General features: G+C 43.4%; 1 protein-coding gene across 1 annotated transcript in view; it reads left to right on the top strand.

Moving 5' to 3' along the window:
* The window catches only part of chd6 (chromodomain helicase DNA binding protein 6), a 150,379-nt gene that overhangs the window by 93,777 nt on the left and 40,518 nt on the right, over positions 1–16,084 (top strand). Inside the window, exon 11 of the mRNA XM_032512666.1 lies at positions 12,696–12,833. Within this exon, the coding sequence (XP_032368557.1) occupies positions 12,696–12,833 (138 nt within the window). The remainder of the gene's footprint in view (positions 1–12,695; positions 12,834–16,084) is intronic.

Here is a 16,084-nt window from a genome sequence, read left to right as displayed (position 1 = left end):
AGTGTGACGACCGCAGAAAAAAGGGGATCGATTCGGGCTACCTGAGCTGCTAATTACTCATCCAACGTCTCTCCCCCCAGAGATCCTGGCGCAGCGCCCGTGGAGAAGAAGAAGAGGGAAAGAGGAAGAAACCAGGTAGCTGGCTGTCAGCGAGGGGGCGGAGAGGACGACATACTCAATGCAAGCCTCTCAACATGGAGGACTTAGGTACTTCAGCCAAGACCCCTGGATAACGCGGTGACGTGCACGGAAGACTCCGAACCACAGTGGCTTAATAGAAAAGGGCGTGATAGACTAGTGGATTTGTCAGTTTAAGTGGTATTTTGAGCGTCTGTTTGGAAATTTTATAACGTCGACAAAATTAATTTGTATTATCAGGGTTTATCCTGGCGCAGTAAGTGGGCTTTTGGGTGGGGGGGGTAAACTACACACAGCATTCATCATGATTGGTCCAATTAACCGATTAAAGGCAGAATCTCTTACACCTTATTTGTCAAGAGTTCTGCCTTTGTATGTTTCTGACCTTAATTTCTAATGTTATAATGCTTGAGTACATATTTTGCAACCCAAATTAACAAAACTGGTTAAAAACAGTATATTAAATTTAACAAAAGCACATCACGGGGGGGTCTGGTACAGCCACGATCTGCGGGATAACCTGAGATTAGCTCTCTATTATAGATGAGATTCTGCTTGTTCAACACATTTAGAAACGGATTTTGAATTGCTATTTTATTTCAATTTATCAGGAAAACCCAGTCTATTTTTATAAAAATTACATTATTAATCTAAAATAAAATTTTTGAAATAATAACCCTGCTCTTTACTCTGCTGTTGACGAATTTATTAATTTGCAGAGATGATCCATTGGTTCGTCGGAGAGTAATCATATTTAAAAGGACAGACACATTTGTGACTGAAAAAGGCAGTACGCAATCACACTGAGGTCCCACCTCTTAATGACGGACTGTTCAAAGTTTACCCAGCCAACTGCGCTTTCAGTAAGCTGCAAATGTTCCCGTTTGTTATTATATGGTCAGGATGTGTCTCAGCACGCGTTTAACATGAAGAGGAGAAGAGCATGAGCATGTCAGTTGCCAATGGCTCGAACACCAAAACTCAAAGGGGAGCCGGGCCTTGCCTGCTGAGCCCAAGTCGGTGCGCTGAAATACATGAAAGGGTTGTAAGGGGAATGCTTCTGGCCTGTCTTGTGGCGAGTAGAAACCTCCTCTTTAACGAACAGCGAGGGGGGAGGTTGTGGGAATGCAGTCTGTGAAATTGGAAAGTACATTCTTGCTAGAAGCGTGGAAAGGTTGTTCCTGTCTACAGATATCCAGTATCATAAATTATTGACAACTAATTTACCTTTTCTTATAGGGCGTATTTTGCATAGTGGTAGTTAATATATGATTAATTACTCGATTAATCGATTAGTTGTTTTGGTCTATGTAAATGTCAGAAAAAGATGAAAAATTGTTTCTTCCTGACTTCCTTTATCCCGTTGGCATCCTTACTCCCCTAGTCCGTCTTCCTCTTCTACTTCTCTCTATTATACCAGTCTTTTCCTCCTGCTCCTTAGAAGGCGGGGCGTTCGGGCTGACGTACAGTCAAGAGGTAGGAAGTACCACACGAGGATTTGGAATTCAAGGTGGTCGACGATGACGGGGAGACGATCGCAGTTTGGGAGCGGGGCGCATCTCGGCACTCAACGCTCACCGCGCTGGCGTGGCGCGACGCAGGTAAGGAAGGAGGCATATGGGGTTTTCTGATCATTAAACCACTTAAAACCAATTCTGGTACAACCCTATAGAAAATTGTGAAGTGGAATCAGCAGAATCTGGCACTTTATAATGTATCACATATGGAGTAGGTGTGTCGCCTATGATAGTGTCGGGCGAGGGAGTTCTGTCTGCCAGATCTTCAACAGAACTGCGATGTTATACATGTCTGAAACAAGCCAGCCCAAATTCCTCACTTTCCATCTCCGGTGACAGCAGAAAATCTTCTGTTTATTAATAGTGTCACGGGAATTGCAGCGGACGGAGATATTAGCTGACCTAGTGAGAAGAGCCTAAGGGAGCTTGTCCCTACAGCTCTGTGGACTCGTTTGTTTCAGGGTTGAAGGTGCATTTTCATTGGTTTGCTATGCGTTCACACTCCGCATTGAGGGCACAAACATGGTAGAAAAGTGTACACAAGGTGGAAACGGTGTCTGGGAAAGAACATCAGCACTCCCTGCACACCTAGAGGAGAAACAAACCACCAAATTAAAGCACGTAACGTCTTGAGATTTCTGTTTTGTTGTTTGGTTTGCTTCCTATGTTTGGCTCGGATCGCTTCTCACCTAAACGTGAATCTAGAGCACTTTAATATCCGAAACCAAGACCAATCCAAGCGGAGCAGAGTTCAGTTGTTTGGTCCCATGAAAGTTCAAATGAGCTTCACCTGCCCCAAACAGCCAGACTATCCCACAAAACGCTCCAGGGTTCGCTTTAAAACAGAAACCACCGCTCAGTGTGAACGCATGGTAGAAAGGTTTGATTTTCTTTCATTACACGATGCTGTGTGATCACTACTCCGTGAACCTTCATCCTTTTAGGCAGTAAGTTTCTCCTCGCTCGCACTCTCTCTCTCTCTCTCTCTTCCCCCCCCTCAGGAACCACCTGAAGATGAGGCCAACATCATTGAGAAAATTCTGTCTGTCAAAACAGTGAAGACAAGAGTAGAGAGAGAAATAAAATACACACACCACGTATTGTTGTTTTTGCCCCCTCATTTAAAATCTACTCGCGCTTCTTTTTACACGCTCTATCTCATACATTTATTTCTATTCTCTAATCTCCCCTCTTTCTCTCCTTCCCTCCCTTCTCATCCCTCCCCACCCCAGACTTTATCTTCAGAGGACCAAGCCGACGGAGACCGGACGTTTTTATGTCAAGTACAGAAATTTGTGAGTTCTTCATTATTCTTTATCCGCCGTATAAATACTTTTTGTCATTTGAACTTATTTTTACTCCCATGAGGCTGTGTATTTTTGTTTATATTGTATACGAGTGCGGCTTTGTGTACTGTGCACTGGTAATGTGATATCTGAATCATACTTTTAATACTGACGACATGTTCGTATCTTCTATGCCATAACCTTATTCGTCTAGACGTGGAGAAAAATGCTCATCACGTAAACACAATTTTGTCTCTACTAAGAGTAAATCAGCGTCATTGAGCGCATTAAGTATGCTGACTGTTTCTACCAAGGTCTCTAATAAGGTGCTGATTGGTTGTTGGCGTTCACAGTCGCAGAGGCAGGCAGGAGTGAAAGAAGTTCGAATGTAACTACGGTTCTATAATCCTAGCTTCTGGCCAAAGGCCATAACCATAGAAGACGAAAAGAACTGCAAGGAGTGCTTCTCTAGACGATCACTGAGCCAACTGATTACCGACGCTTACACATCAAGGCAATGTCTAAAAGAATACTGGGGACATTAGTCCTGGTTGCCCAACGCACACTTGCAGCCTCAAAGGTGGTTAAAAAGTCGCCTACATGATTATCTCTTTCAGACTACTACGTAGTTCTAGGACAAGTCCACTTCTAAACAGTTTCTAAGTACGTCTCCCCAAAAAAGCTTTCGTCATTTGCACTCACCTGGGCCAAGTGGCCATATTAACTGACCTTGTTGTTCTTAATACACACGCCATCTAACACACCTATGACGAAAGAAGTAAGAGCTGAAAGAGTTCAGCAACTGTGGCCAGAGGAACTTAATAATCCTCAAATTAGTCCAGTGTGAACACCGAGAAAAAAAGGTTCTAGGAAGTTATGGTAGGAACTGCAAAAATCCCTCCAGTCGGAAAGGGGCTGTAGATGAAGGATTAAGGAGTGTCTTTGTGACGAGGCTGGGTATCGTCCAATGATTTCCTGATCCATTTGCGATTCAAAAATCATTGTGTTAAGGACACTTCAGTTCCAATACCGTTAAGCTTGGATCTAGAATTGATTTCTCGAGAACTTCTGCTGTAAGTTCTACAAGCAGAAGCAGCCGTCAATATTGTTTCATTAAGCACCCCACGGATAAGTCACTGACCCCCACAAAGTTTGTACTTTAAACTTCTTCCTCATGAATCCATGGTGAAAAGCATTGTTCCTGGATTTATTTATCCATATCGATCATACTCAAACATGTATTAATCCATATACACACTCCAACAAGATCATTTTTAATTGAGAATCGATTGTGGTAACACAGGTCTAGTCTGACTTTGGTTAGCTATTTAATAAGATAGTTTTTTATGCATTGTTCTCCCAGCGTAAATTTGACTTGCACACGGTGGCTGTGTGTTGATCAAGGTCTATTCCCAGCGAGGGAGCTGAGTGGTGCCTAGCGCTCTCTCCCAGCTCAGTCGCCTTAGCTCTCTGGAGACTCTGTTTGTTCCAGCTCTCTGTATCTTTAGAACAGTATACCATCATTAATATGATCGCGAGTCATTCTCAGGGCCGAGCAATAAAACATGGTGAGTTGAATCCCACTGGAAGGATGCCAACGCTTTACCTTGCCATGACTTTATTTACGAATGATGTATTCATTTACCAATTATAAAGTTACAGAAAATTTGCCCCAAGTATACTATTTGTACTGTGGAAAAATCAGTATTTATACATAGGGTCAAAGTTGGGTAACATTAGAATTCCACTGCACTCATCTGTAGCAGAATACCAGCTGGGGCCGGTCTGACATGCAGAGACCTCAGGGCCACGACTGAGAACGATCCATCTCACTGTTTTTGAGCCGCGTTCTTGGGACAACAAGGAGTAGTGGTCAGCTGACCTTAACGACCTATAGAGAAGAGTGCGTCAGTAGTTCAGCGATATTAGTGGGGTGACCAGAAAGAACTTTAAAACAACCAAAAGAATCTTAAAATTGATTCTAAAGCAAACCGGAGCAATGAAGGGGAGGCAAGGACACGAGTAATGTGATCTCGTTTGGCAAGGACAGGTTAATAGGATGCTCGTTTGCGAGTTCCGTAAGGAGTCAAACGCAGCAGTTTGAAAACCTTTGTAATCTGGCAGTAGGAGGCCTGGTTAACACCTACACATATAAACGTCGTACAACGTAATTCCAAGCGAGTTGAAATAAAGCATTTAAACTCTCTCAAAATCAGTGAAAAATATATGGCTTCAGTTTGTAAGCAGCTGAGTTGAAAGAACTAGATTTACAACAGAATTGGATCGCTTTTCAATAGTTGACTCAATATCTCAGTATCCATCTACCCCAAGGGTTTGTCTCCATGGACTTGCGTTAGGGTGTCAGGGTACCCAGGTCCAGGTTGGGAGGGAGAGCAATACTGGTTATAATATCCGTGCTACAAATGGAAGCTGATGTGATGCTTCTTAAGATGGAACCAAGGGGAAACAAAACCAGAGAGAAAGATTGGCGCCAAAATAGAACCCTGAGGAACCTCCACGTAGTGGCGCACCAAAACTAACTTTGAACACTCTCTCTAAGAAATGATCTATACCACTCTAGTGCAGTGCCTTTAATCCCACACTGTGCTCAGGACCAGAGTAAGAACACTGTTGTCAACAGTGTGAACGCTGCGTGTGAGGTCTAAAACAATAGTATTGCTGAATCTCCAGGACTCTGTTGAGCTTAAAAAGATCATAAAAACTTTATAAGTGCGACTCTATGCAAGAGATGCCTTCTTTAAATCTCGAGCATTAAAGGCAGTTAGAGACGGAAGATTGTTGGAGTTAGGTGTCCAGATTTGTTTTTTGCTGAGGGCTGCCCACGTGCCCTTTAATCGAGTGGCCAATGACCAGAAGAAGCATACTGTTAATAATTGCTTGGATGTTTGGTCCAATAGAGGGCCACAACTCTTAAAAAGACACGGTGGTACAATATCCATAGTACAAATGAGGGTTTAAATGGGTAACGATATCAGTTACGCCGAGAGGGAGACAGGCTCAGACCTAACGATCTGCGCACCCCACTGGAAATGGAAGGTCAAAGGCTGGAAGTGGAAAGCTCACTCTAATGGTGGTAATCTTTCCACAAAGAAGTGGAGATCTTTCACAGGCCACAGAAGACTCTTCCTGCTTTGTGGGTTGGGGGGTTGAAGGCCAGAGTTGAGTGGCATTAAAGAACGTGAGGTTATGGACGTTTAGCTTTTCAGTGTTAACAGGTTCTCTGGAATTAGCCAGCTATCTTCAGGGTAGTGTAAAATACCTGCAGTTTGTTTTTCCACTGGCGCTCAGTTTCCTTCACCTTTGCCTAGCAGCTCCAGTTAAGCATTTACCCTGGGTTCAGAATTCAGTTTGGGAACGCCTGGGTTTAAGTGGTGCAATTATGTCGGGAATATTTCTACAGGTAGATGAAAAAGAGGACAACTCATCTGTCCCTAGCAAGCGAGGGCCCTATGGTCTTCATACATCATTGAACGTTTTGGGGAATTGGGCCGCTGTGGCAGGTTTTAATCACCTGAGACGAGGCGGAGCAGTTGGTTAACAGTACTTAATGCTGGGAAGAGAATGTAATAAAAACCGGTGCATGGTCAAAAATACAGCTTTGTGCTGTTCGATATTAAATAGGCCAGCTGTGTAACAAAAGAAGATCTAAAGTGTGGCCGTGGACTGTGTCGGGAACTTTACAAATGTGTAAGGTTAAAAGCAACTAGCTAGATTTGTGATGTGACAATGAAATCAGATTAGTAAACAGAATGGGCCTTCGGAACATTGCGGATGCGGTCTGCTGGTAATGGCATTGTGGATATTGCATCACAGAGCACCCCCACCCACCCAGGTCACGTTCTGTGTATTCTGTCGTGGTCTTGACATTGTAAGTGCCCCAAAATCCTTGGATTGGTGAGCTTAACAGTGCATTAGCATGCAAGGTTGATGGCAGTTAATAACTGCATGGTGCAGTACTGTACATGAACACTGCATTGACATTTATATTTGTCCATTTATAGATTGGGTTTATGATGAAATCATGCATGTTACACTGTAGACCATAGTAACAGTTGTTGGGCTTTGTTTCCCATCGACTCATGATTAAGGAACATGGTTGTCATACTGTACACCAGCGAGCGAGACGTCCTCCTTCTTTCCTGTTTCGTAAGGTTCAGTGGTGTGGTGCATCAGTCTGTCTGATGCGGTGGAGGACAAGTTGGGGTCTTCATAGTTTTTATTATTTAGTTATTTACTTAAAAGGACCAGCACATCAATTGACATATTTTGTTTTCACTCAATGGTAAATGTGCCAGAGAGGAAAAGCTAAGTTTCATTTGTGTCCCTTGGGCAGATGAACACATATCATATTACTTTAATAAAATAATGCAATTAAGATTAAAAAACAAAGAATAAAGAAGAAGAGAAAAGAGAGGGGGCAAAAAAAAATGAAGTGAAAAAATACACATACAAAGAAGGATGCGGTAAAGAGCTATTGATGATTGCAGATTTTTTAATCCATCTCTTGATGGGTTTAGACAGATAGCTAGCGCTTCCCTGAGTCCAAGGAAGGCAGTTCCAATAACTGGCCAACTTACTACGTCTGTACTGTCACCACAGGTCCCTGGTGCACTGCCCTGCTGCTGCTGTCACTAGGGGTGGAGGTTCAACCCATGTAATATTTTGAAAAATGAGGGCAGGCCATCTAGATAATGGACAACACTCCAAATGAAACAAGTTGAATTTGATAGTAATATGGCATGGGGAAAGCTATAAGATGTTTTGATCTAGTGTTTTAAAGTTAGCCTTATAAAGGGTTTCTATGGTGAGGGTGTGGGGTCAGACTCAGTGGTGAGTGAAATCGAAAGGCAGAGGACGACAGATCTGAACCGAGCCAAAGTATTGTCAGGAAATAACAATGCCGATACATATAATCTGCGGTCTGTCCCGCCCAGTGTCTCGCGCCGTTGCGTTCTCATCATATATACTTTTTTAGATTACCAAATGCACACTCAGGAGCTTTTTATGTATTCATTTATTTTTAAATGTATTTTTTATAATTCATTCTATGATTTTGAGAAGAGGTAAATCAACACTGAGTTTATGAGAGACTCACCCCTCCATGACAATGTGATTGTCAGTTATCCCACCTGGGGCGAGAATAGTTGAGCAGAAGGGACTTAACACCATTGTGTGTTCATGACTTGAAATACGCTGTATTGTATATTGAATATTATGTCCAGAGGACCGAAACGGAAGTTTTCTTTATAAATTGGTGATGCCTTGGCAGCAAGAGCCAGCGAGCAGGATTTTTCTTTCTTCAGTCTTTGTTTTTTGTCCGCACCAGCACAGAACAATTGTTTGGATGTGACTGATTTTTCCTTTTTAAAAATAATTATTCTCTCACAATGCCATTTTAAAATGTTTTTGTGTAAATTTACATCAGCATTAAAGTTGCTATCACCACCATGCCTGCTCATTGTTTCCTTGGTTGCCCATTCTGTGAAAGAAGGAGAGTACTAGCCAATCGAGGCGGGGGGGGGGGGGTGTCTTTGCAAATGCAGATGGGAAAAATGAATAACCAGCGTCCAGCCTGTGCTCCTGCCAGGTGGCTGTGAAGAGCTCTGTTGGCAGGTGGATGGTTACATTTGGCTGACCCTGTTCTACGCACCTGGTGATTAAATCATGCAGAACCTGGGCTAAACCCGGTGTTGATGCAGAAATGACGGACATGGATTAGTTGCATCCCTTACTTACTGTATGAGGATCGGTTGAGAGCAGCAGTCATTGTACAAGTACAAACTACTTTGTAGTACCTGATAGATGCCTATTTTACCAGAAAATGACTTTAGAGTTAAAGAGTCCCCTTCATGCTCATTTATGCTTCATTTTCAGGTTCATAATTGTATTAGTAGGTGCGGACGATGTCAACGTATCATTACTGACGTAATGGTAAAAAATACAAAATAATTTCGTTGAGCGTCACGTTTAAAAGCAACATTTTGCAACCTGTTCAATCGATTGTTATGTTAAAGTGTCTGTAGCTTCCAGCGCAGGACGGACGAGCTGTACAGAAGTGGTAAAGTTGGTTTTATAGAGAAGGTCAAGCTGCATAATAGAGTTTTCAAATGTGTTGATATCCAGTCCCATATAAAACCAAATCAACCAAGGCTGTCACAGCGAGTCTGCTGCGGTTGGCGGCCCTGATCCCGGCAAGGACTGGAGCGACTGAGCTGCCCTGTGAGGGAGGAAGAGGAGGCTGCAGATTCAGAGGCAGAGAGTGACAGAGGAGGAAGAGGCCCAGTTGTAAGGCCATTTATTAATATAAAATACAAGAAATATAGTGGTGGTGTGGCGGCGCAGTGGATATGACACAGCCTTTAGTGTGGGAGATATCTGGTTCAACCAAACAGTTGACTGCCCAAACAGTGCCGTGTTAAACATTTTTAATAAATAGAGATTGAACCTTATAGAATTTGTTTTGTGGAAATTGTTTAATTGAGCAATGGGAAATAATCGCTAGTGAAAAATGAATTGTTAGATTAGTCGCATAATCGAAAATATAATTGTTTGGGAAAGCCCTAGTATTTAGAGGCTGTACCAGAATAGGTTTACATGGTACATTTTGAAAAAACACTATTTTTGTATATTTTCTCTTTAACCTATGTGTGAGCTCTTGTTGTAGCTACTGAGTGGGCATCACACTTCATCATATCTTGTGGAGTTGCCAGCTCAGTAGCTACGTAAGGACATTACAGCCAGTCAGAGCAGAGTATGAGGCCCTGACAGACTAGGTGGATACTAGCCAGTCAGAAGCAGAGATGAGGGTCCTGACAGTACCTAGGTAAGGACTACTAGCCAGTCAGAAGCAGAGTATGAGGGTCCTGACAGTACCTAGGTAAGGACTACTAGCCAGTCAAAGCAGAGTATGAGGGCCTGACAGTACCGGTAAGGAATACTAGCCGTCCAGAAGCAGAGTATGAGGGTCTGACAGTGACCTAGTAGAGACTACTAGCCAGTCAGAAGCAGAGTATGAGGGCCCTGACTAGTACCTAGGTAAGGACTACCAGCAGTCAGGAGCAGCGGGTTGAGGCCCTGACAGTACCTAGTAAGGACTACATAGCCGTCAGAAGCAGAGTATGAGGGCCCTGACAGTACCTAGGTAAGGACTACTAGCCAGTCAGAAGCAGAGTATGGGGCCCTGACAGTACCTAGGTAAGTAATACTAGCCAGTCAGAAGCCAGAGTATGAGGGACCCTGAAGTACCTAGGTAGGACTATATAGCCAGTCAGAAGCAGAGAATGAGGCCCCTGACAGTACCTAGGAAGGACTACTAGCCAGTCAGAAGCAGAGTATGAGGCCCTGACAGTACCTAGTAAGGACTACTAGCCAGTCAGAAGCAGAGTATGAGGCACCTGACAGTACTAGGTAAGGACTACTAGCAGTCAGAAGCAGAGTATAGCCCTGACAGTACCTAGGTAGGATTGCAGTCTGTTATATGGCAATAATCTGCGTTATTTGCTTCTTCCTTTCTTCTTTAGTTTGGCGCTTGGCAACAGACAGACATACATCACCAACTGGAGTGGAGTGTGCATTACCTCTTATCTAGGAGCGTGATTGACAAACTGCTTTTTTGCAGTCAGACTAATTTTTCCTGTTGTTACTTTGTAATAACGAGTTATGAAGCTGTCAGGGAATGTTCGAGTGAAAGTAAAGATTTTATTTAGAAATGTAGCAGAGTAGTCAAAGTTTACAGAATATAATAGACCAAGTCAAGTACAGATAAATGAAACTTATTTAGAACAGTAGCAAAGATTTTGTACTTCATTCTTATTTACAACAGTGGAAGTCCTGAGCGATTATTGTTTTGATGGGTTTTTAATTGTAATAATGACTTTTTTATCATTCTTTATACATACAGACAGACAAACAAAATACGTATGTTTCACTAAGTGGAAGCTGTGGATGTCTTTTGTGGTTTGTGTTTTTTAGTTCTACCTACACTGCAAGTGGGCCATCTGGAAAGAGCTGGAGAAAGATCCCAGAACCACCAGAAGATCAAACGCTTCAGGACCAGCAGGCCCAGATGAAACACCTGTTCACCGAGGTAAAGGCTAACCTCTTTGCTGTTTACTGTCCATCCAATGTAGGTCGGGTCGAAGCCCAATCTCCTCATTTTGAGTATGCGGGCTGGATTTGTAATTAATAATCTAGCAGAGCTATTAAGCTGTTAGGAAAATGCTAATAGATGGGACATGCGGCTAATAAATCACAACGGTCATCCGGTGTGCTGCTTGCAAGTGTTTAAAGTGCTGTAAAGGGCAACAGGTTAACTCTAACATGCTGTTACCAAGGCAACACCTTGGAATTGAAGCATAATGTGGCCTTTACTACATAATTTATGGAAGGGTCCCTTATCAGAGTGCATGTTTACCTCTATCAAAGCCAAGATAAGTTCATTTATGTGATTAAATCAACAGTTGTTTACAGTTGGTACTACATGGGGGGGGGGGGGGGGATAAAAAACAGCGGGGGCGTCCTATCTTTGAGACTGATTTACTGTACGTCTTATGGTCCAGCCCTGGCGGCCCCCCCACTCTGACATCTCTCCATTAGTGCAGTATAGGACTGAGCATGTGTGTGATGAACACATAATTAAATAACACAATAACATTATAAACACGGCTTCCTCTGTTTTATGTTTCTTTATCAAAGTGATCCTGCCCGATAATAATACAGTAACTTTCTCTCTCCCTCTCTCTTTGTTCCTTTTTCTAGCCTGATGAGGACTTATTCAACCCAGGACATAACGAGGGTGGACGAGTGCTGGAGGTGGCCGTTACCACGGATACCAGAGACGGGAGAGGTAGCAACACATATAACACAGACGCTGTCTCACAGCCCGTTCGTCTACTCTGAACGGTTTTATGAAGTCCTCAGCGTCGGGGGGGGGGGGACTCTGACTGGGCATTCACACCAACAGAAGGGATCCAGGGATTTTATGTTGGGTGGTGTGGCGGGGGGGTGTCAATGAAGGCCCATTCATGGGACGTCCGTGTTACAACAAAGAACACAGAGACCTTATATTTTTATATACAGTTTTCGTCAGATAAATGTTGAAGTTTCCGACCCACTTGAAGGCAGCTTATTTCACAGGGAGAGAGAGGGAGACTAGAGGAGGGCTTGTTGTCAGCTATTCACAAACTCGGGCAGTTCACCCACAAAGGGTTTAAAACGTTCATGGGGTGGCAGAGATAGAGGCCAGTGTACGGTTTCGTTGTCTTCCGTGACATCGGGGAAACCCAACCCTCACCACACACACAGACAGGTACACTATTCATGGCCACCGCAGTGTGACGTGGGGTTGCATGTTCCATAAGTTGAGTCGGGTTCCAAATTTTCGCCGTAGACCCGCTGGCGTCTTTTAGACTGCCCCCCCCCCCCCGCGCGGCAAACCCCGCTGCAGTCTCAATGCTCTACCCCCATTCAAAATGAATGGAAGGACCTGTGATTTTGCCAGACCGTTGGACGACCCACCCCAGCAACCTTAACATATTCTGCGATATATTGCAATTTATAAATTATTTTTTCCAACTTCAAATTTTTCCCAATTTCAAAGTTTTTTTGAGAGGTGCACGCCGTAGGGTCGGTATCTCCACGTACCATAGATTTAATGCAGAAGCATAAATCATGCTTTAGTCCTGTGGCACTCACCCACCCACCCAGCCACCATGTGTTTTGTGTGTTGTTGCAGGAGGTGACCCATTACCTGGTTAAGTGGTGCAGTCTGTCCTACGAGGAGGCCACATGGGAGTTGCAGGAGGACCTGGACCCGGAGAAGATCAAAGAGTTTGAGGGCATCCAGAAACTGCCACCGGACCTCAGACACATGGTGAGGACAAATCCTATAGTAGTTGAGTACAAAGGAGAAGAGGATTAAAACTGTAGGTTGATCCAGCATTGAATACAATCCGAACGTGAATAGGACACAGGTTAGGTTTCAGAGACACATTTCAGATTCTTGTTGAGCTTGAAAAAAAGCTTGTGATTCTTGTTTTAAGTGCAATATAAATGTAAATATTTAATTATAATCAATCAGCACACTTAAAGGTCCTATGTCATAGTGGCCTTAGTGGTCCCCTAATACTGTATCTGAAGCCTCTTTTATATTAACATAGTGGTCCCTAATCCTGTATCTGAAGCCTGTTATATAACTCTTAGTGGTCCCTAATACTGTATCTGAAGTATACTTTTATATAGACTTAGTGGGTCCCTATCACTGTATATGAAGTTCTTTTATTAGACACTTAGTGGTCCTAATACTGTATTGAAAGTCTCTTTATTATAGACCTTAGTGGTCCTAACTGTATCTGAAGTCTCTTTTATAGAACCTTAGTGTCCTAATTACTGTATCTTGAAGTCTGCTTTTATATAGACTTAGGGTCCCTAATAATGTATCTGAAGTTTTTACAGATTTCTCCTTTGTGCTAGAATTACAGCCACAGGGCGTAAAGTATTCTGGCAAAGTGCCAGATTTCTGGGATATGACTATTTTAGAAAAATTAATATAATTAAAAAGTCCACATGGGATTGTTTTTGATGGCTGGGTCTAACCAATCATTGCACTTACACTACTAGAAACAGTTTAGCCCATCAGATGCAAAGTAGAAGGGTCCGTGCCAAAAAGCAAGAGTGCGGGTGTGTGTGGTGTGTGTGTGTGGTGTTGTTGTGTGGGGTGTGTGGGGGGGTGTGTGGGGGTGTGGTGTGTGTGTGTGTGTGGTGTGGGTGGGGGTGTGTGTGTTGTAACATGGGCTAAATATAACTTAAAAAATAAAAAAAATACGTAGTACAGCTGCATTTTGGAGCCTGGGTATGAAATGGGGGGGAAAGAGGCTAGACATAGACGGCTGTCACTAGAGCTTGTCCCAAAGCTTCGTTCCGTGACTCTGTCATAGGAGTACGTAACCCGGATGACGGCTACCGTGCGCCTTCGCTGACCGAATGTTTGTGATTAAAAACACAGTGTGTGCACGTTCATCGCAACACACGATTTGTCATTACCGATGGCCGCTGTGTAAAATGTATCTAAAGCCCAAACTGCCTTGACAAAGCTGTCTGACTGGAATCAGCATGGCCGTTATTTAAACATAACGTAACTTTGGAGTATGGTCGAATAGTCCCCAGTGAATATAGTGTTTTTTCTTGAAATGTCCACCCTTATTAACAATGCATGGTTACTGTGGCACTCAACCTCAGATATAACTTGATAACCAGTATACATCCATTATTCACCTGTTGGCTGGTTTAGGAGAAGAAGTAGTTTTGCCCTTTTCTTTTTGTCGTTTTCAGTCAGCGCGGAAGCTGCAGTACCATTTGCTTGGAGCAGATAACCTAACATTTGCCATGTGTATTGATTACTTATTTCTGTGAGTGGACTGACAACAACTGTGTCGGTTTTTGTGGCTCTGTTGCTGGAAAATGACTCCTTTATTCTTAATACCAGCCGCAAAGATCTAATTGGCTCGGTTGCTCGGGGAACAGCTGTCAAAGAGCTGAAAAGATATGGAGATGTGGGCGAGGATTGAGATGTCTGGAACCAGACTATCTTAGATAATCAATGAGCACATTCACGAGTGTTTGTGGGCAGGTGTAAGAAAAAGAGAAACCGCACAACACCACAACATCGTTGTGGCTTTATGTTTAATCTCCCTGTAGAACAGACAAACCTTATTTGCCCCATCTCCACTGCCACGCGCCCTCAGATTCACCATCTTGGCCTTGTTTTCTTCTCCCCTGCTAATGAGTGCAAACACAATCAGTGCTGGGAGGTTTTCTTTCTCCTCCAGCTCTGCTGCATCCCATCTGCTCCTGGGTTGGTTTTTGGAGGTGACACTGAGGTTTGGAAAACCCTCCCAATCAAATCCATGTCAACCTCAGTTTCAGTTCTGTGACCCACAATCCTCTACACATCTGGGCTTCACTGTTTCCCGTGGTCATTTGATCGGTACACAACAAAATGGCGATTGTTGTTAGTTGTCTTAGCGACAGTAACCATCAGTGGGGCCGTAAACTGTGTCGCAGCTCGCTGGGAGGAGAGCCGCTCGACACAGCTCGGCCGCTGGTCTCGGAGCGGCAGGGAGTGAGGAGGGACAGTAAGACCCAGCAGACCGCTTACGTCAGACCCAGCCCGCTGTTCAGCTCATTCTCTGGAACCGATGCAGCCTAAAAGCCCGGCGGAACCAGCGAGCCAGCCGGCCGATGCTAGCTGGTTCATGTTAGCTTGCTAACTCCGCCTTAACATTACCCCCTCACCACGTCTTTAAAAAAAACCCAGCTGAATAAAGCTGTCCCTCGTGTGGATGAAGCATGAAGTGGGCGCGTAGTTGCACAAATTCCGAGGTGTATGGCCACGCGCTGCCACAGTTTGAAAAGCCTTCGCGCTGGAAGCGACAGCCGTGGTGATGTCATTTTATGGCGCCGGGGACATCGCAGCTACCGTACACCTCGCTTTGGTGTAAGCAGAACAGAGAGGTCTGGGACTCCTGACCAGTCTCACCAAACATTTACTTTACAGGATGTTGAATACTTTAACGACTGCTTACATAACTCTCTCCACTCCTGAAAGAACCCTAAGCAAATGATTCTTGCTCTTTAGCGGCTATTGATGTCAAAACTAGTGTTCTCATATGAATATTTTATATTATGAAAGTGTGTTATGCCTCTGGGTTTATTTATGTATGTATTGTGCTGTCATTTTACTGGCCCATGAGTCCGTAATAAAGTCTTATTAAAGTCTCTGGCAGCAACACTCTGTTGCATTGCTGATTTTATTATTTTTCCTTTCCATCTCCGAAATAGCAAACCGAGTCCTTTCACATCTTTAAAAAAAAATCATTTCATTTATCTCCTTTCTGATTTATCTGGGGAACCAAATAGTTTTAATATTCTCTTATGTTTGTTGTGTGGAGGAAACCTATATTTAATGTTGGTTATCATAGTGTTTAAATAATTCAGCTTAAACCAGCCAGTCACATTTTGTTTGGTAATTATCAGTGAAATTAAAACGGTAAATGGTAAAATCACTTGTCAATGGAATAATAATATTAATAGGAACTAATGTCTCTGTGTGTGTGTGTGTGTGTG

The sequence above is a fragment of the Etheostoma spectabile genome, chromosome 4 (assembly GCF_008692095.1).
Source record: "Etheostoma spectabile isolate EspeVRDwgs_2016 chromosome 4, UIUC_Espe_1.0, whole genome shotgun sequence".
Lineage (NCBI taxonomy): Eukaryota > Metazoa > Chordata > Actinopteri > Perciformes > Percidae > Etheostoma > Etheostoma spectabile.
The sequence above is the reverse complement of the archived record's forward strand: the minus strand, read 5'-3'. Positions and strand labels throughout refer to the sequence as shown.